We start from the raw sequence: 21,446 nt of genomic DNA, 5'->3' as shown, positions 1-21,446 counted from the left end.
ACAGACTTAAACATTATATTAATTTCTATACAGATTTATAATTTATTATTTATCATTACCTTCAATTGTGTTTCCTTGTGCCTTTCTTATTATAGTATGTGTTTCCTCAAAGGGAAACATTTTTGTCTTCATTTTAGTAAATTCTCAATAAATGTTTACTAAGTGAGCCTATGATGGTAAAATGTCCAAACTACCTGGTATAGCCAGTTTTCTTAAGTTTCTGAGAAAACAGTTTTTGTTTAACTTGCTGTGGTCATTTTATTTTATTATTTGGTTATTTTATTACTTAGTAGTCAAATTTCTCTTGCCTTTTAAAAGTTTATTTCTTCTGGTTTAGTGTGTCATGAACATTTAAGAAAATTACTCCCATTTCCCCTCATTAAGTAAACAATCAAGTTACTCCTTAGATTGGAGAACTAGAGTGTGATAGTCGTATTCCATAGCTTTTGGAGAGTGACCTAAACGTAACCCTATGGAGAAGTAATTTACTGGTAAGCAATATTTGTTTCTTCATTGATGTTTGGGGCCATATTAGATTGTCATTTTGTTGACTGAGAATTGACCTGTATAGGGTGTCAGATTCTCCAAAGAAGTTATATGATCTAGACCAGATTAACTGATAATATATAATTGATGATAGATAAGTAATGAAAATATGCATTAGGCCTCAGGTAGATATCTAACAAATTATATAACAAACTAATCACAGGGTCATTTCTGAAAGGCAGGCAATTTACTTTTCCCGGTTACCCATTGTAAATTACTTAATTCCTTGTATTGAACCAATCATTTGGCTTTAGTGACCTCTGTTTTCAGAAAAATGTCTTTTAACATGTTAAGCTAGTCTGTCTCCAGTCTTTTTTTTTATGGTGTGAGTTTTGGTATCACTCATTCTGTTAAATTTTATTTTGATTGTTTTAGAACCATTTTTCCATATAAGTCCATATAGATCAAGGTTGTTTCAGATCTTTTTTTATCTTTCAAAGTATTAAAAATAAGATCATTTTAGTGTCATTTATGTAGTTGAACATATATTTTATTTCTTGGTCTAGGTATAAAGTAAATTTATTGACTAGAGTGGATACTAAGATGACTCCATGTAGAGAGAGTTAATGACAGAAGTAAAGTCTTAATCAAAGACAATGACCAGCATTTAAACTAGCCCTATATTGGGCTTCCCTGGTGGCGCAGTGGTTGAGAGTCCGCCTGCCGATGCAGGGGACACGGGTTCGTGCCCCGGTCCGGGAGGATCCTACATGCCGCGGAGCGGCTGGGCCTGTGAGCCATGGCCGCTGAGCCTGCGCGTCCAGAGCCTGTGCTCCTCAATGGGAGAGGCCACAGCAGTGAGAGGCCCACGTACCACAAAAAAGAAACAAACAAAAAACTAGCTCTATCTTGGAACACAAAGGACTGTATAGCAAGGCTGACTGTGATATGCCAGGGCAATGTTTTGGGAGTATGATCCAGATCATTGGTTTTGGATGCTGACATTTGAAAATGATTTCTTGATGGTGCATATGTGACCTTGGAATTATGAATTGTCTTAGAATTTCTTTTCAAGGGAAGGAAGCATATAAATGGGAGGGTAAACAAATATTTTGTTAATAATTTGCTGTAAAGATGGTTTATAACAGTTTAATATTAAACAGCTCAGGAGGCCTAAAATTTATCTCACTTGGTTCTAACTGGTGTTTCTTGCTGACACATGGTGTGAATCAACTGTCCTTCCAACTTGAAAAAGCAGAGAGCTCGCTGACACAACTCCTTTGTTCTAGGGAATTGTTTCCACTGTGCCTTCAAAAAAGAGGGACATTAAAAGCTTTGGCTCATAGCATGTTCTCTCCAAGTTGGACACAGTTGGGGGGCTGAATCTTGGCTAAAGAAAGTGGGGTTGGTGATTTCTTTTGTATCCTGGATTTTTTGAAATTGAACATTTACTTTTTCAAGCTCTCTACTTGACCTTATGTGGTTAACAGTTTTTCCTTCCCCCTTAAAATGGAACCAGAAAATCTCCCATATGCTGGTGTTTTCTGGGGTTCTCCTTTCTTAGGTCCTAGAGTTGCTTGGGTTTCTGCCCTTCCTTATAGTTAAGTTTTCTTTTGTGAAAATATTCATGTACCTACTTAACAAAGCAAAACATGAACATGGAAGGTTTAATGACAAAATTATGTCTCAAAAGATCTTAGAAGACTGGAAAAAGGATTATAATTATAATAGGTAGTAAGTAGTAGATTCAGAATATCAACTGAATGAATATAGCAATGTATTATAAAAACAAATTAAAAGATTTTGTGTGACTTTAAGCTCAATGTACAGTATGATATAACTGCCAGAAACACTAAAGCATTAGACTGTTATAATAAGGCCGAGTAACAAAGTTAAAGGAGGTGAGTCTTATTTTTCTAGTTTGACCATGTTTGATCTGAAAATTGCTTATATTTATAGCGTGCTTTCTGTGTGCCATGTACTGTTTTGAATGCTTTACTTACATTATGCCATTTAATCTTTACACAGCAACTGTATGAAATGGTTGTTATTATTATCTACATTTTATAGACATGGAAACTAAACTATAGAGAAGTTTAATAACCTTCTCAAGGTCACAAAATTAATAACCAAGACGAATCCAGGAAGTTTGACTTTGAAGCCTGTGCTCTTGACCACTGTATACTACGCTGCCTGTTCTGTTGCATTTCAAGAATGTTGACTACTAGAATGTGTCCAGAGGGTAAAAGCCTGAATTGAAAGGCTGTATGTAGAATAGTTGAATAATTTGGATTGTTGAGTCTGGAGAAGGGAAAGGAGGGACCAAGGACTTGTTTTTGGTGGTCCTTTGAGGGCAAAAATAAGATAAATGGTGAAAATTATAGGAAGGCAAAGTTTATTTTTTATAAGAACTTTGCAACAGCTATTGAAATGGGATTGGTTGCCTTGTAATGAACTTCTCTTTACTAGAGATGTTTCAGTGGAAGCTAGACAAGTATGTGATAGAGATGTTTAAAAAAAATTGAACTTGTATCTGTGAATTAAGGCCAGTCATTTCTGAGGTTCCTTTTTTCTGTACATTTCTATATTTCCATATTAAAGAGAGATCTTTAAAATGGCCTAGTGTATACTGTCCTTAAGCAAATGCTTCTGTGAAAAACAGGCACAGTATTGATTCCTAATGGAGACATGGTGTGAGAGGAGGGTGTGTGTGTCCTCATTTATTTTCGTCTAAAACATGAAGGGTTTTTTGTAAATAGCTTTGTGATATTGGTAGGGAGTTCTTTGCATATCATGTTAGCGGTATAGGAAACAACAGAAAATGGCTTACTTTTCCAATTCACAAATCAGGTTACTTAAATCGAGTAATAGATCAGAGGTTCCATGGTAATAACCATTGAGGCCCCCCTCTTCCCATTTGAAGGATCATGAAAGAACATTAATTGGTGAGGTTCATAGTTGCTATGGAGGGGCTCTAGGAAACTGCTGTGTGAGTTTTCAAACAAAAAAATTCAGGGTATCAAATATATGTATGTTTTAAATACATTTTGAAGTTATGATCAGTAATGAGAAGGTTAGAATATAGAAGAGATACTGAATTTTAAAAATTCCAGAATTCCCTGGCAGTCCATTGGTTAGGACTCCACGCTTCCATTGGAGAGGGTCAGGGTTCGATCCCTGCTCGGGGAATTTAGATCCCACAAGCTGCGGCAGCGTGACCAAAAAAAAAAAAAAAAAAAAATTCCGATCAGTGGTGATTGCTTCTTGGGTTTGTAGGTGATAGACTGTGAGAAGAAATTCTTCTCTATTTTTTTACATAATTGTTTTTGAGTAATTATTAAAAACTAGACCCCAGGGCTTCCCTGGTGGCGCAGTGGTTAAGAGTCCGCCCGCCGATGCAGGGGAAACGGATTCGTGCCCCAGTCCGGGAAGATCCCACATGCCACAGAGCGGCTAGGCCCGTGAGCCATGGCTGCTGAGCCTGTGCGTCTGGAGCCTGTGCTCCGCAAAGGGAGAGGCCACACAACAGTGAGAGGCCCGCGTACAGCAAAAACAAAAACAAAAACAAAAACAAACTAGGCCCCAGGTTACTCTGGAGTGTTTGTTCTTGTTTGGTTTTTAATTTTAATTAATATTTTATTGAGCATCTACTATGAACCAGGTACTATTCTAGACTTTCAGAAATGCACTTCCTTTTTTCAATTATAAAAGCAATACATGTTTAAGAAAATAAAAAGTTAGAAAAGTAGAAAGAGGAAAGTCACAATTGCCTTATTCAAACATGCCATTTGTATTATTTGTATTATTTTGGTGATTTTCTCCTCTGCCTCCTCCCTCCTGTGCTCATCTTCCTCTGTCCCATTTTCCTTTTCTTACCTCTCATCCTTTTTCTTTCATCTTTTCCTTGATATAACTGTAGCAACCTGGGGAAGGTAGATGTTTTTGTGTACTGGCAATGTCAGAAAGGTTGCTTCATGCGTGAAATGATGATATTGGTAACTACTCCAGTAGGGTTATTTTTGAGCAGTAAGTGAGTTAGTGTATGTAAAATGTTCAACAGAGGGCTTGGTACATTATTTTAAAAATACTTATGTTTACTGTTGTAATTTTGAGCTGGATTTATCCTTTAATTTTCCGGGTGATATCAGTATAGTAAGATTTCCTGGACTGAGTTGCTGGGTGGTTGAATGATTGGCCTCTAATTTTCTTTGCTTTTCTTATGAGTTGGTACTACGTAACTTTCCCCCTCATGTTCTTGAGCCATCATTACAAACTCAGACTTGCACCTCAGAGTTTTTTCAAAACCATGATCAGGTATAAATCAACTTACCTGTTCCATATGATGTATGGTAGGATTTCTCTGCATACCCCTATGATAACCATTTAATAGAACACTTGATCCAAGTCAAAATGGAATAATGAAAAGTTGCTAAACAGCAGGGCATTTAGCATTGCCCTTTGTTCAGCTCTCCGTGACTGTACATTATGGTGTCTAGTCTGGGTATGAGACTAATGTTTATCATTATGGTACAGAATTCTTGACTACTTTTATGTTCTACCAAATACAAATCTTTAACAGACTCCACCCTGCCCTCCCCCTTAAAAATAGAAAGACTTTGCCAACAAATTTTTTTCTCTCCTTTGAGAGTTAGCTTGGTAATTTGGAGCATATAACCATGATGTTTGGGAGCTGTTTCCATTGTTGCAGTTTGATTGTCCATGGTTTAATCATCAGTAGTTAAGAAGGAAAGCAAAAAATGGCTCCAGGCTGCAGAGTACCATAAAAACTTTCCACCTGGAAGCAATTTTTTTCTAAAAGCCCTTAGGGACTGCTGTCACCCTTCCCCTTCTGTTGGCAACAAGGGCCAGAAATACCAGTTCCCTTCAGAGCCAGGTCTTGTTGCAATTTAATCATCTTCCTTTTCCTAGCTTCCAGAGAAGGTTTGAGGAGAGCTAGGGAAATAAATTATTCCCAGACACTTCTACGGTAGATTTCCTTGAACCTTCTAAGTTCCTTCTTCCTCTAATTCCTTCCTTTTCTATTTAGCATTTTAGCTGAAGTACAAATTATTTGCACTGCTAGAACTTGAATTTACTTTTGAAGCAAGAATGTTTATTATTAACTCTAGTGCTTGTCTTTGGAGAAAGTCTAAATGTTGAAACATTTTTGGGCACTGCTTTAGGCCCTTTGTCACTTTATAATGTCTTCTCTGTGGGAGGTGGGCATTGTTCCAGGTGTAAACCCTCAAGGAACTCATGGTCCTGTAGGGGATATAGACATGTAAATAAATCATTACTGTGTAGAGTGCTCAGTGTAGTACCCTTTCAAAAATATGAACAAATAAACATTTCAAAACAAAAGAGTACCAATTCAGCTTTCCATCAGTGAATGTCATTAGTGGTGGTGCCCATTAATTTCTAGGATATTATTATGCATTTGTTCAAGAACTTTAAGGCAAAACAGGATGATAGTACTTCTGGTGAAATTTACCTCAAATTACACATGGTTTCATAGGTTCAAGGATGGTTCAGATTTGCACAGTGTCAAAATGAGAGACAGGTGGTAAATGAGGATACTGTGACTGTAAAGGGGTACCACTTGTCTTATATGACTTCTTATCAAGGATAGGTCTAGGTGTTCTAACAGAATTTGTTTCTTCTTTTTTTTAAAATAGAATTTTAAATATATTTCTTAAAAATAGGCTATTACATGCTGTAACAGGTTTTTTTTTTAAACATCTTTATTGGAGTATAATTGCTTTACAGTGGTGTGTTAGTTTCTGCTTTATAACAAAGTGAATCAGTTATACATATACATATGTCCCCATATCTCTTCCCTCTTACATCTCCCTCCCTCCCACCCTCCCTATCCCACCCCTCTAGGTGGTTATAAAGCACCGAGCTGATCTCCCTGTGCTATGTGGCTGCTTCCTAGTAGCTATCTATTTTACGTTTGGTAGTGTATATATGTCCATGCCACTCTCTCACTTTGTCCCAGCTTACCCTTCCCCCTCCCCGTGTCCTCAAGTCCATTCTCCAGTAGGTCTGTGTCTTTATTCCCGTCTTGCCCCTAGGTTCTTCATGACCATTTTTTTTTCTCTTAGATTGCATATATATGTGTTAGCATACGGTATTTGTTTTTCTCTTTCTGACTTACTTTACTCTGTATGACAGACTCTAGGTCTATCCACCTCACTACAAATAACTCAGTTTCGTTTCTTTTTATGGCTGAGTAATATTCCATTGTGTATATGTGCCACATCTTCTTTATCCATTCATCTGTTGATGGACACTTAGGTTGCTTCCATGTCCTGGCTATTGTAAATAGAGCTGCAATGAACATTTTGGTACATGACTCTTTTTGAATTATGGTTTTCTCTGGGTATATGCCCAGTAGTGGGATTGCAGGGTCATATGGTAATTCTATTTTTAGTTTTTTAAGGAACCTCCATACTGTTCTCCATAGTGGCTGTATCAATTTACATTCTCACCAACAGTGCAAGAGGGTTCGCTTTTCTCCACACCCTCTCCAGCATTTATTGTTTGTACATTTTTTGATGTAACAGGTTTTTAATGTAGTTGAAGTTGGCTTCCTTTGGGAAAAGATGCCTAATATCAGCATATCAGTAAGCAGGAGAAAAGTAACCGTCAGTATGAATCTTCAAAGAATGGACTCACAATCCTATTTGGTGTAAATGTCTCCAGAGAGTGCAAGCTTAAATTCTTGCTGGTTTTATGAACAGTTTCTTAGGTTCTGCCTAGTTTGCAAGGAGGGGAGTTTCTATATCAGGGTATAGTAGCTGTAGTAGGAAGGGAGGTTTTATAGTAGGGGTGTGTTATGAGCTGAATCTTGAAGAATGAGGAGGAATTTCCTAGATAAAGTGATAGTAAGGAGATTCTAGGCAGAGGGACTACATAGCACACTCAGGGAACTTCAAGTAGAGTTGTGGAGTGAGTGTGGGGAGTATTCAGAGATGAATCTGTACATGGAGGGGTCTTGCATACTATGCTAGGGACTTAGGACTTGATCCTGAGGCAGGACTTAATCCTAAATTGTGGTGTGCGTGTGTGTTTGTGTGTGTGTGTGTAGTGTGTGTGTGTTTCATGATCATATATCCTTTAAAGAAGATTACTGTGAGAGAAGTATCGAACATGGATTTTTAGGGAAATAAGGAGAGAGGTGAAAACAGTTACTTGGAGGAGAGATAATGACGCAGGGCAAGGCAGTAGCAGAGGAGGATAGAGAGGAAGAAAAGCATAGAAAAGCTATTATGGAATTAGATTGGGAGGCCTTAGTGATTGATTGATTAGTTGGAGGGAGGTGTGAGGTGGAGTGAGGCGTCAAGGTTAACTTCTGTACTTCTAGTGTCGGTAACTGGGTGGCTCTGGTTGTTTCAGTTGAGATGGTGAATATAGGAGGGATGTGCAGGTTTGGGTAGAAAAGTTAATGATTTTAACTTTTGACATGCACTGTTTGAGATGTGTTTGAGGATGAATGGTGGTTGAATATTCAGGTTTATAGGATTTGAGAGATATGCCTTGTTATTGATATGGGAACCAAAGATGTTTAATTAACAGTGAAAGCTGAAGTATTGGTGATATCTCCAAGGGAATATGAAGAATGAGAAGAGATGAAGTCCAAGCAGGTATTGAGGGCCAGAAGGATGAAGAATTATTGGAGACTGAGAAGGGGAATGTAATAGAAACCCTGGGAGTAGGTATTTAAGAAAGAGGAGGTGGTTAGCGATGGCACATATAAAAGAGGAGTCAAGTAAATGATTTGATTTGACAATTAGTAGGCTTTTATTGACCTTAGCAAGAATAGGTTCATTGGGGGGATGTGGGTAAAAAACAGGTTACACTGGATCGAAGAGCAAATCCAATTTGAGGAAATGGAGGAAGTGAGTATAGACTGATCTTTTAAGAATCTTAACTGTGAAAGGAGAAAGAGGGAAAGAGAAAGGATATCAGATTAAAATTATTGGAAGAAAGATTTTAATTTAATAGTACTTCATTTAAAAAAACACAAAATGCGCCAAGTTATTTTGTTAAGAGGGGACATGTTTTGTTAAGAAAAAGAAGTCAGTAGAGCTGAAACATGAAAAGTACAGACATTTAAAAAAGTATTGATGGGGTACAGGAGAAAGGAGATTTTTAGAACATAGGATTAGTCTTATAAGTAAGGTAGGATGTCTGTTTTATTGAGATAGGAATGCACAAATGTAAGGGTAGATAGAGATATAGATAGACTTGTATATCGGAATGCAGGAAATTAAGAAGATTCATGCCTAATAAGCTTGTATTTTCTTTATAAAATTAGGTGGCAAAAGTAAGTTGCTGGATCAAGGTTGGACTCTTAAAGAGAATGGCAATAGTTTGGAATAAATGTTCTAGTTGTGGAAGAATGAGTTGGTAAAAGACACACCAAATGTTTGGATGCTGCTAACGGTTCATGTATTTGTGTAATTAGCTTCATCAGTGTAAGGTTCTATACACGACTGTAGTTGAGTCATAAAGAGAATGGCAGCCAGTTCTAAATGTTGGTAGATAGAGCTGAATAGAGAAGAGTGCTCTTCCTCTGTTGGGGGACTTCTTTTGGTGAGGCTTATAGGTTTGTCTTTTTACTTTGAGGATAACAACTTCCTGTATCTTTTATCAATTCTGGGAAATCCTCAGCTTTTTCTCCGAATATTACTGTTTTTTGTTTTTTTAAAACAAATTTATTTATTTATTTTATTTTTGGCCGTACTGGGTCTTCATTGCTGCATGCGGGCTTTCTCTAGTTGCAGCGAGCGGGGCTACTCTTCGTTGCGGTGCTCGGGCTTCTCATTGTGGTGGCTTCTCTTTGTTGTGGAGCACGGGCTCTAGGTGCACGGACTTCAGTAGTTGCGGCTCGCGGGCTCTAGAGTGCAGGCTCACTAGTTGCGGTGCACGGGCTTTGTTGCTCCGAGGCATGTGGGATCTTCCTGGACCAGGGATTGAACCCGTATTCCCTCCATTGGCAGGCAGATGGCAGGCAGATTCTTAACCACTGTGCCACCAGGGAAGCTGTTTGTTATTTTTTTACTAGAGTTCCCATTAAACCCATCCTATTCTCCATGTTCTTAACCTTTCTTTACTGTTTCCTGCTATAGGTTGAGTGTTTTGTGTCCCATCAATATTCATATGTTGAAATTCTAACCCCCAAGGTGACGGTATTAAGAGGATTAAGAGGTGGGACCTTTGGGGGTGCTTATGTCAAGAGAGTGGAGGCTTCATGGACAGGATTAGTTTTCTGGGCCATTATAAAGAGGCCCCAGAGAGTTTGCCTGCCCTTTCTGCCCTGTGAGGATACAAGTTGGCTGCCCAGAAGAGGGCCCTCACCTGACCATGCTGGCACCCTGATCTCAGACTTCCAGCTCCAGAACTGTGAGACAGAATTTTTTTTTGTTTATGTTACCCAATCTGTGGTATTTTCTTATAGCAGCCTGACAGACTAAGACATTTTACATCTTTTGTCTCTGTGCTGCATTTTGTATAAGTTTTACGCATACTTCCTATTGTCCCTTCCCATTTATTAAATTTTTAAATATCAGTAATTATAGTTTTTATTCAGAAAGTTCTATCTTTTCCAGTGTGTCTGTTTTTGTTTTGGTAATTCCCTCATGTTTCTTTAAACATATTACACATTTATTTTAAATTTATACATATTTATTTTCAAGTAAGTCTGATTCTGTTGTTTTTGTTGATTCTTGTTTATATGCTTTGTTTCCTTGTGTGTTTCATGGTTTTTGATACTTGAGTTCAGCTCAAAGGAATGTTATTATTTGTGAAAATAATTAGAACTATTGTTAAGATGTATTCCTCTAGAGAAGCTTTTCCTTTTCTTCAGTCAGTTTTCTGGGGGCACTAACAACCAGGCTTTTAAAATAAATTCTCAATTTGAGATATCTCAGACCACACAGGTAATATTAAGTATGAACATGGGCCCTCCCTTTGGGTGAGAAGGCCAGGTTGTGGCTTCATATTATCCCAGGAGTCCGTCTCCCCGCTTCCCCACCCAAAACAAGGAAGTTTCCTTTCAGCCATCTTTTATGGGGAAGAATTTTTCTACATCTTTCACTAACGGTGTAGCCCTTGGGTGTCTTGGCTTTATTCACTTGGAGGCCTCTCATTGGACTCCCTGTCTCTTGTGGGCCCTAGGTTTTGTCTCTTGTTCTCTATATAGCTATAAAATAGAAGCATTAGGTTATAAGGGATTGGTAGAATCTGGATTCCTGTTCCAGTTTTGTTTTAGCCTCTGGAAATTTTCCTTATTTTCTTTTTTGCTTAGCCACGCACTAAAAAAGATTTAGAAACTTAATGCAGCAGTTTTAGAAGTTTAGTAGTAGAAAGGTTTTTCATGGTATATCCAGTCTTCCATATTGTCCATGAAACTTTATCCTGTTTTGCCTACTTAGTTCTCCATCATTTTTTAGGATGGAAACTATTCTGATACCTTTTATCCATCCTCCTTTCAGGGTCTTCATTGCTTATAGACCTAAGGAGTCTTAAATTGTGATCATTTATGGTCATGGGGTGTGAAATTAGACCAGGAATTGAATGTGATGTTGGAAAGTCTGATTCTTTCTCAGAAAATCAGAAAAGTATGTGCGTGTGTGTTTGTTTCATGCATGTGTGTGTGTATCACAGACACATACATATAGCATACACACTATATAACATACATATATGTGTATATAATGTGTACTTATGTAGGTACATATATACTGTACACAACATACACATTTACAAATGACGTCACATTTATTATAGTTTGATTTAGTGATTCTGGGAAACTTGGCTGGTCTAATTTTGTTAGGCCCACATTAAATCTACATGCATAAGGAGACCAGGACTATTCACTTAAGTGTTTCTAATACCTGTCCCCCATTGGTTTGTTTTTCTGTATGAATACCTTTATGATCCCTGTCATTGGAACCATAATGATAATTTTAAGTGTGGAGAATCTGAAGCATTTCTTCAGTTAATAGGCAGTCTTTTAAAATATTTTCATAGCTCTTCAGAGTAATTATTTAAATTAAATACTTAAATCTTTTGTAAAGGATCTTGAAGAGTTCTACTAACATACACTAGATTCAGACACATTATGATGGTGGTAGATAGTAAGTGAATCAGTAGTTTCATTTTGTTCTAACTTTACATGTTTAAGTGTTAAACTTGACACTTTGAATTCCATGCAGTGAAACTGGAGCTAATCTACCAGTGTTAATTATAACCCTGTATATACCAACTGTATTAGATTCAATCAGTATCACCAGGCTGTAGATGGAGTATTTCTTTTATTTGGCAGTAGCATCTGAAACCCAGCTTTTAGCTGTCAGATTTTATGACCACCACTGAAAGCTGCAATGAAATAAATCTTATTGCACTTAATGCAAATGGATACAGAGGCCAAGATGAAACCACTAACATATCTTGTAGTGCTTTTGTGTCTTCAGTTGCTTATGCTGATTAATTGTTCTAACAGTGTGACATTATCATGGGAGTAGTTAGAGCAGTCTCCGTATCCTTAATTTGGAGTTTTCTTACTTTCATTAGTTTATTTCCTAATAGTTTGTTGTTGATTTGACTGATGTTTTGTGACATGGTCCCCTTCTCCACTTTCCTGTGCTATTTAACCAATACCTGTTTTTTAGTAGGCTCTTTGGCTAGGTGCCATTTGAAACTTCTCTACCCTGTTTTCATCCCTTTGAAAATAGCCATCATGGAAGTGTGGGGTTCCCTTCCTGCCTTGAAGGAGAGTTCCATCACAACTTCTTTTGGTTGCGTGGGCTATCTTAGTGAAGCCAGTTGGATACCTTGGTATTTGCAAAGGTGGGAAAAGGATTTGAATGTATTTGGTCTCCTGTGGCAGTACAAAAACATTTGGGTGTAGTCTTCAGCTTAGACTTCATCAATTACCATATGCTTCCCCTGTCATGGATGGTGATACACAGTGGTCTACTTTCACATTTTGCACTCAGAGCATCCAAATTACCCTAGTAAGGTCTGAAGTAAATTGATAGACAAACTGAAGTAAGGAAGGGAAGGGACTTTAAAATCCTCTTGACCTCCTGCAGTTTCTCTTTCAACATCCTGCTCAAATCCGTTTTCCACTTTATTTTTAACTTTTGGAATAAACAGAAATACTAATGATGCTTTTATGGAGCTTAATAAGAAGAAAATGTTTCAGGACTAAAACCATGACAGAAGTTAAAAAACATATATGAAAAAGAAAAGAACAAAAATTCTGGAATTTTTTCTTGGACTAATCAAAAACAAAAGCAAAATGTTCAGTCTTTTGTGTCTTGAAGTTCTCCTTGGTTCTGAAAACATCTCAACAGATAAACTTTGTTTGATATGATACTCTTTTGCATCCATCTTTGAGGCAGTCAGAAACCCACATGTTAGTTTCCTACCCTTCCTTCTCTTTCTCTACCTTTAGCATACATGGAGGATCTCCTCTGTGCCAGGCTCTGTGCTATGAGCTGGAGATAAAATGAGTAAGACACAGTCTCAACACACAGGAGATTAACATTTTGGTATGGGGAAACTGACAAGTGAATGGGTAATCAGAATATAGTTAAATAGATTCTGTGATGGCATTAATAACAAAGGAGAACACATAACAGAATCTATGTGATTAGAGAAGGGTTCCAGAAAAAGTAAGGTGCAAGCTGAGATTTGAAGAGTGGATTGGGAGTTAACTCTTAACTAAGAAGAAAACCAGGAAGAGCAGTCTAGGTCCTGGAAACAGGATTCCTTAGCCATGTTTAGACTTTGACTGACTGCTGGTTGTTTCTTTGATTTGCCTGCTACCTTTGAAGAATGAACAGTGTTATGCATTTAGGATACTTTCCTTTGAAAGTAGCAGACTATTGAGACAAAGTGGAAATAGGAACTTTCCCTTAAAATAGGAAATTTATTAATGCATATAACATGAATGCTGGAGATAGGACTGTTTCAGGATTGGCTCATCATCAAGGACCCAGTTGTTTTCCATCTTTCCCCTTTGCAATCCTCAAATTATTGGCAATATCTCCTCTCTTCTCAGGATGGCTGCTTCATCCCTAAGCATTGTACAGGACAATGTCCAAAGTAGGAAAAGCAGTTTCTTTTCCTGCATTGTTCAGGAAAGAAACCTTTCCTTGGATCCTCACTTCCAAACTTCCCTTTACTTCCATCAGTGAGTTGTGTCATCTGTTAACTGGTCACTGACAAGGGGAATGGAATTACCATGATTGGTCTAAATTAGTATTTACCCCTTGCGGTAGGATGGAAAGGTGAAATACCAGAACAAATTGGAACTCTTCTAGCAGGAAGAATGGAATAGCTGTTGTGTAGGCACAACTAATAGGCAGCTTACTCATCATAAAGTAGAAGTGTGTGTGTGTGTGTGTGTGTGTGTGTGTGTGTGTGTCTTTTTAAAAACCACTTAGCTTTGTGTCAGGCTTCATATTGCATTAGTTTTTCCTGTTTTCTTTGGGAGTCAGGCCCAGGTGTATCAGTAACAAGCAATATAATTTTGATTAAGGCATTTAACTTTTCTTGGCTTCAGTTTCCTCCATTGTACAATAAAAGCTTTGTATTCCATCCCCAAGACCTCTTTCAACTCTAACGTTTTAGGGGTCCATGTGACTTTCTTACTTTCCTTTGCTCTAAAAGGAGACAGACTGATGTACTACAGAGAACACTTTCTAGCTGTGTGGATTTGGCAAGTTACTTCATCTTCTTGGGTTTTAGGTTCCTCAGTTATAAAATGGGAATAATGTCTAATTTATAAGATGCCTAGGATTTAAATGAGATAACACATGCTCATTACATTATTTATTTTCTCTTTTGACAGATTGGCGCTGATGTAAGTTCTTGCAAGTGATATAATCCTGTAGTGATTCAGTACTTGGGAATCATAAATATTTTTGTTGAATAGAATTCCTGAAGTGTTTTATAAGTTAAAATCTCTTTCTCAATCTAGGTGGAATGTTTAGAAGTATGTGTCAGATATGGACACTAGGGTAAAACATTTTACTTTTTGCAAAAACCTGTGGTTTATTTGGGAGTTTTTGGAAATTAGACTCCACAAGGCAGCATGTATGTAGTTGAGTAAACATTTAGGCTGTTAAAAGTTGCTAGTTACCAAACACATCTTCTTGCTTACCTTTCACTAGGTACCGAATATTCTTTGGATTATCACAAACAATTAAACTAGTGGTGCAGTTTATTTTGTAGTCTTGTTTAACCGTGACATACCTATGGCACACACGTCAATGTCAAAAGCCTATGACTTTGTTTTCCAGATCCTGCTTTCTATTAGAAACGGATGTTTAAACATTAGAGTACTTTATATAAAACATCATTTAATAACAAGTTATAAGACTTTGTAGCTAGCAAGTATTATAGAATATAGTTTTTAGATTTTTAAGCAGCCCCTCTTTGCTTGGTCACAACAAACTTAAGTTTCAAAGCATGTTAGAAATGGGCCATCACTAGATGGCAGTCTTTCTCCAGTTTAATCCATTCATTGTGGCGGAGGGAGATAACTCTTGTTCAGGTGCAATGTTGATTACCAATATTAGGTTAATTTCAGGAGATCTATGACTTTTCCAGAATTTAAGACTTGTTTATTTTTGTTTTTAGCATTTTATATCTGATAGCTGGTTAGCACTAAGTCTGAGATACATGTGAAATGCTGATGTGAGTTGAACTGTTAGGTACTGATCTATAGTTATAGTTGCCTTTTCCTGTTAGGCAGTTTGAAACAAAACCTTTCAATCAGTGGTTTTTAACCCTTTGATAACCAGATGAAAACTGTGGATGTTTCCCTTAAAAATTACACATATGTGCTTCTGCTTATACACACGAAATTCACATAAAATCTGGAAATTGTGGTTTTCCAGATGCATACTCATGGAACACAGGTTAATTAAATATAGTCCAAAACTGTTTTAGATGTTTGGGTTTTACATTTTATTCTAACTTTTAAAATTCTCAAGATATTCAGGAGATTCACTATGAATCTTTCATGTTATTCAACATTATTATAATTGAAGAGAATATTAGAATCATAAAGGCCCTAAAATAGGAGAAACAGGTGGGGCCTAGTGATAAGGATGTAGAAAATGCATTAACTTGTTTTGAACTACCTCTTTACACGGTTCTGAAAAATGTATGATCTTTACATTATTGCTGACTGGACTTGAAAGTGGAAGTGAATTGCAGAAATTTAGAGCTAGGCTGATGCTAAAGAGGATTTCTAATTGACTGCTTCCTATTTTCTAATGAGAAAGCTCAGGGTGAGAGAGATTAACTGAATTGACCAAAGACTCATAGCTAGTTAATTACATTGCTAAACACCAAGGCCATGAAGTCAGGCAGCAAAAATCCACTCTTCCTTTCTTTGATTTATATATTTTTTATAGAAAGTTCAGGTAGCTAGGATAACTTATGAATTTCTTAACTATGAGATTTTCTTCTCCTTGAGGCTATCTTTTGTCATATTAATGGAGATCTTTGGAGGGAGAAAAATAAAAAGTTTTACATTGTAGAAGGGAGTATACTTACTACCTAACTTAAAAGTATTAATGGGTCAAGATATAACTGAATTTGAAACCAAGAGGCTTGTCTCAGTATTGAATAATAATCTTCTTATACCATTTAGACTGATGAATTTTCCGTGGTTATTCCTCTTCTTCAAATGGCAAGGAATACTGGTGCCTTTACATGGAAATCTTTCTTTTCCTTTCCTTTGGAAGGGGAAAAGTTATGCTTATTTGAGGTTAGTTGAAATGTCAATAGTAGATTCTGTCTTGTGTTTCCCAATAGCTCTTTTAGGCAAGTGGTTATGCTACAGTATGTCTTAGTTGTCAAAGCCGGGATTGTTTATAATTTATTTGAAGATCTTGTCCCTTTATTTCAAATGAAGGAGAATGAATCTGGATTGCTCTGGTTTTTCTGAAGTAAGTGTTCAGAATTCTTACCGGAGTCAAAACTTGTATATGTATTTTCTGTGGTTACTGCTTGAGTTCTGGGTAGTGGAACTGATCTGCTGAGGAGTGGGTGCTCTCTTATCCACAGGACCAGGGTGGTGATCTGGTACCTACAAATGATTATAGAACCAGAAAATGTTGGTAATGAACAAATGTATATTTGTTGAATAAATGTCAGAGATCAAAGTGTTCTCAGAGATAATGTTATTCATTTACTCAACGAATGTTTACTCACTGCCTATTACCTGTCTGGCACTGTTTTAGAGGTACAGTGGTGAATATGGCAGACAAAGTTCTTGCCCCGGAGTTTGCAATCTAATTGGGATGGGTTGGGGGGAAGATAGATAACAAACTATGGATAATGAGAAGGAGAAATTTGCTTGAAGATATAGGGGGTGAGTGTTACTAGCCTAAGAACAGTAAAAACAAAATTCTTGAGGCAGGAAGAGGCTAAAAAAAAATCCTCTGTAGCAGGAGCATAGAGGATGGAGGAAGGCAAGGCTAGGGGGTGGGACCTAGAGAGAAAGAAGGTTAGAGAGCTAATCAGAGGTTAGATTATGTGGTATGTTATAGGCCGTGGTAAGGATTTGTGATTTTTATTCCTTTCGTAAAGAGAAGGAATTGGAGTGATTTAAGCAGGAGGCTACATCTGAACTATTGCTTCATAAAGACCCTTTTTACTGGTGTGTGGAGAGTGTATCTGCATTGGGACAGGGAGTAGAGGGGATGAAGAGTGCAGAATGGAGACTTGTAGGAGGCTATTGCATTGATCCAGTGTGCCGATGATACAGGTTTAGACTAGGGTTTTAGTGGAAATGGTGGGATGGTGGTCAATTTTAAGATATGTTTTGGAGGTTGAGTTGTCCGGACTTACTGATGGATTGGATGGGGTGTATGATGGAAAGAGGTACATGAGGAGTGATTCCTGGATTTGCATTTTTGACTTGGGCAACTGGATAGTGCCATTAGCTGAGTTGGCGTAGCTGAGTGGTGGGGAGCTTTTGGGAGAATCCAGTTTGGGAGTGGAGATAGTTTGGTGATAGATGATTTTTTTGTTTTTCTATGTTAAAATTTGAGATGGCTTTTAAAAATCCAATTGGATTTGTTAAATTATAGCTGGTTATTTGAGTCTAGTGCTCAGGGAAGTGCTCAAAATTGAAGGTATAGATTAGGAAGTCTACCACTGTAATAGATAGTATTATAAAGACATGGGATTAGCTGGCATTTCTTGGTGAGAGAGCATAGGTAGGGAAGAGAAGAGCTTTTACGAATATTTAGAAAAAGAATAGAGGAGGAGGAGCCCAGGAAGGAGATTGAGAAGGCATGTCAGTAAAAGGATGAAAATCACTTAGTGTGGTATCATTGAAGTCTAGAGAAAACAGTGTTTCAAGAAGGAAGGTATATTTAAACCATAGCAAATGCTGCCTTTAGGTACAGTAGGATGGATGCTAGCTAATGGGGGCTGAGGAAGTAGAAAGACGTTTTGCTGGGAAGGGGAGCAGAGAAATGAGATGGTAGCTGGAGGGAATTGTGTAGGTTAAGACAGGTTTCTTAAAGTCATGTTTAAATAGCCATGAGAATGACTTAGTGGAGTGGGAGAAATGTATAATACAGGATAGGGATAAAAGGGAATAACTGCAGGAGTAAAGTTCTTAGAGACTGTAGATAAGAGCTTGAAATACTTTTCCCATTGTTATAGGAGGGTGTACAGAATAGGAGTTTCAGATGTAAGTAGGTTGGTTGAGGAGAGGAATTTTTTTTTTTTTTCCTGTGAAGTGCAGCTGAGAGCCAGAGAGAGGGTAGACATTTGAGGAGAGGAGAAGTAAGGTTTTCACACATTTTGGAGACTACAAAGTGATTTTTTGGTGGTGCTATTTGGCGGGATAATTTCATTATTTTTAACTAGCGGTGTCTGGCTGCCCAATTTAAATTTGTTGTAAGATAGCTAAACTGAGTCTAGCAGCACAGTTACGTGATTTCTCTTCAGCAGCGTCAGGTTCTTGGGTATAATCTTGGAGTAAATGTATAGTTGGGTTTATCCAAAATAAAGTTTTTCTAGATTAGTTTAATTGAGAAAGAAAGGTACGGAGGAATTGTAATTCAGTCCTTTCATTTTATGATGAGAATTCTGTGATGAATACTGTCAAGCACTTACATATTTTTCAGTAAATAAGGAAACAAAATTTTGGATTTTCCTAAAAAAAAAACTCATCTAGCATTGGGGCAACATGAATACAATTGGATTACTCTGTGGTTTATGTAACTTAAATACCTGATTTCCAAATAAATTTGCTTCTGGGTTTGTAATTCTGTTTCTCTTTCTTAGATGTAAATCTGGTATAATCTCCATGCCATTTTTTTTAAAAGGTCTGTCTATGATGGTGAGGAACATGGACGATTCATGGAGAAGCTTGAAACTCGCATCCGCAATCATGACCGAGAAATTGAGAAAATGTGCAACTTTCATTACCAGGGCTTTGTGGACTCTATAACGGAACTGCTGAAAGTAAGAGGAGAAGCCCAGAAACTCAAAGTAAGGAGACTCTAAGACTTGCTTCTCTCTGTCTTGGGGTTTTGATGAACATTAAAAGAGTGGGGAATACATTGCAGGTTACATATTTGTACTAAAATTTTTTGAATAGTAAGAAAGGAGTTTATACTGCAACATAGATAACTGGGATTATGGCTTTTAGCTGGAAAGGATACTGTTTTAAGTTAAAATTTATTTGGGATAACTATGTGTGGATGAGAACCAGTGACAAGAATCAGTTTCTTTCAAACAGAAACACGGTTGACTCTTCATGTCATCTGTCTGCTTCCTTGCTAGATGAAAACCATCACTGTTGGATGACAGAATTGCAAGGCATGGCTGTAGAAGTCTTTGCAGCAAGGCAGTCTGAGCCAAAGGAAAAAAAAATAGTGTTAGTTGGGGAATGTCTTCTACCAAAGCATGAAGGTTCTTTCTTAATATGACAGATTTAAGTTGAGGAAAGAGGCTAGCTATATTGGTTTTGTCCCTGGCATAGCAAATTCACGTATCTTGGGTAACTGACTTTGATACAGAAATATTACTCTATTTGATTATGGGATGCTGTCCTAGTGCCCATTGTTACATAATAAACAATATATACCATATTATCTTTATAAAATTTCCAAAATTTTGAAGTCCAAAACACATTAGGTCCCAAGGTTTCAGATAAGAGTTTATGGACCTGTACAACAACTATCCAATCATCATAAGAAATATAATATTGCCAGCAAAATTAAATCTCTCTTTTTTATCCTTCTCAGTGACTCTCTCCACCCTCCCCTCCAAAAGTAACAACTCTTCTGATTTGTTGTTAATGTTCTTTAATGCTTAACTATTTTAATTGAAATTAACTTAGATTCCGTTCTCAGTCAATGTACCAAATTTAATTTCAGATGAACTAAAGAGTTAAATGTAAAAAAACCATAAAGGAACTAGTAGAAAATATGGATGAATATTTATGTGATTTTTAGGAGTGAGGGATACATTTCTAAACACAATTCCTAAGCCAGAAAGAAAATATTGATAGGTACGACAACATTAAAATGAAAGAACTTTCTACATAGAAGTTAAAAATGTAAAGGTAAATAATAAATAAAAATATTTACAAATACACATGACAAATGATTGATATCCTAACATAGAAAAAGTCTACAAATTAATAGGAAAAATATGAATACTTTAATAGAAAACTGAGAAATACATGTTAATATACAGTTTACATAAGGAGAAATATAAGGGAACTCTACAATTTAGAATTAAAGGAATGCAAATTTAAACAATAAAGTGCCACCTAATAAAATGACAAAGATGAAACAAATATTAAGATTGGAGATGTTACCTATCAACCTGGGAATGCCTGGTTGGAGTGTAGACTGTTACAACTTTTAAGGAGAACAGTTTTATTTATCAATACTGAAAACTCCACATAGTTTTAAGATTTATTCTATAGCTACATGTTCATGTACAGAGATGTTCATGTGATTTTTTTTTTTTAATGGCTAAAACTTTAAAATGTCCCTGAAAGTGATGTACTAGAGGATTAGTAAAATAAATCATGGTATGTCCATTTAAAAGAGTAATAAACTACAATATATTGTAGAAGGATATCTGACATGGGAAAGCATTAGAAATGTTTGCTTAATGTATAAAGCAGATTAAAAAGTATGAACAATTTGATTCCATTTAAAAAGTTATACTGAGTTTTGGGGGGCTGAAAAGCGTCAAACGGACAGAAGTATCTGAAATATGTGAAAACAAAGATACGGGCCTTCTGCCAGGAGCTGTATGTGCTGTTTGTCCTCACTCAGCCATCCCAGCTTCCCATCCATCTTCACCTTGGGCTGTTCCTGATGCCTGTATTCCAAAACCTCTCCCTCTGCTCCTCGGGCCCTTTGTCCATGATGGACAACGGGGTGCTCTGTGTCTGGTTACTGAAGTAATCATGTGGTTAAGTACCTGAATATTGCCCGTAATACTCACCATTAACATCTGGGAGACTCTGCTCTAGGGGGCATCCATTCAACCTGTGTTAAGAGCCTATGGAACTTAGAAATTCTTGAACTTGAGAAAAGAGTTTAGAAAATGGAAAAGGTTAAGTATTACCTACTGTCAATACTATTTGAACATAACAATGAAAAATTCTACTAGGATGTCCATTATTTCTTTTGATTCACAGTATGTATGTTGGTATGTGTGTGTGTATATATACACACATACATATATATGTTCTCTGAATCAACAAGTAGCATCCTAGACAGGCAGTATAGACTTCCTCCCATTGTTATGTTCAAATAGTATTGAAATAGTAATTACCTTTCTTATCAGAAGCTTTGGTTAGGCTCCTATGGATGTTTTAGAACTCTGGTTTGCATGAAATCAATTTAGTGGGCCATGATCAGTATTTTTAATAAAAATTGAAATAG

The 21,446-nt window shown here is 36.9% G+C and overlaps 1 protein-coding gene across 2 annotated transcripts in view; it reads left to right on the top strand.

Moving 5' to 3' along the window:
* The window catches only part of EXOC6B (exocyst complex component 6B), a 730,495-nt gene that overhangs the window by 68,644 nt on the left and 640,405 nt on the right, over nucleotides 1-21,446 (top strand). For both annotated transcript variants that reach the window (XM_082642964.1, XM_082642965.1), the window contains exon 2: nucleotides 18,861-19,026. In XM_082642964.1, the coding sequence (XP_082499090.1) occupies nucleotides 18,861-19,026 (166 nt within the window). The remainder of the gene's footprint in view (nucleotides 1-18,860; nucleotides 19,027-21,446) is intronic.

The sequence above is a fragment of the Mesoplodon mirus genome, assembly GCF_964341445.2.
Source record: "Mesoplodon mirus genome assembly, chromosome: 14".
Taxonomy (NCBI): domain Eukaryota; kingdom Metazoa; phylum Chordata; class Mammalia; order Artiodactyla; family Ziphiidae; genus Mesoplodon; species Mesoplodon mirus.
This window is presented reverse-complemented; position numbering and strand designations above follow the sequence as displayed.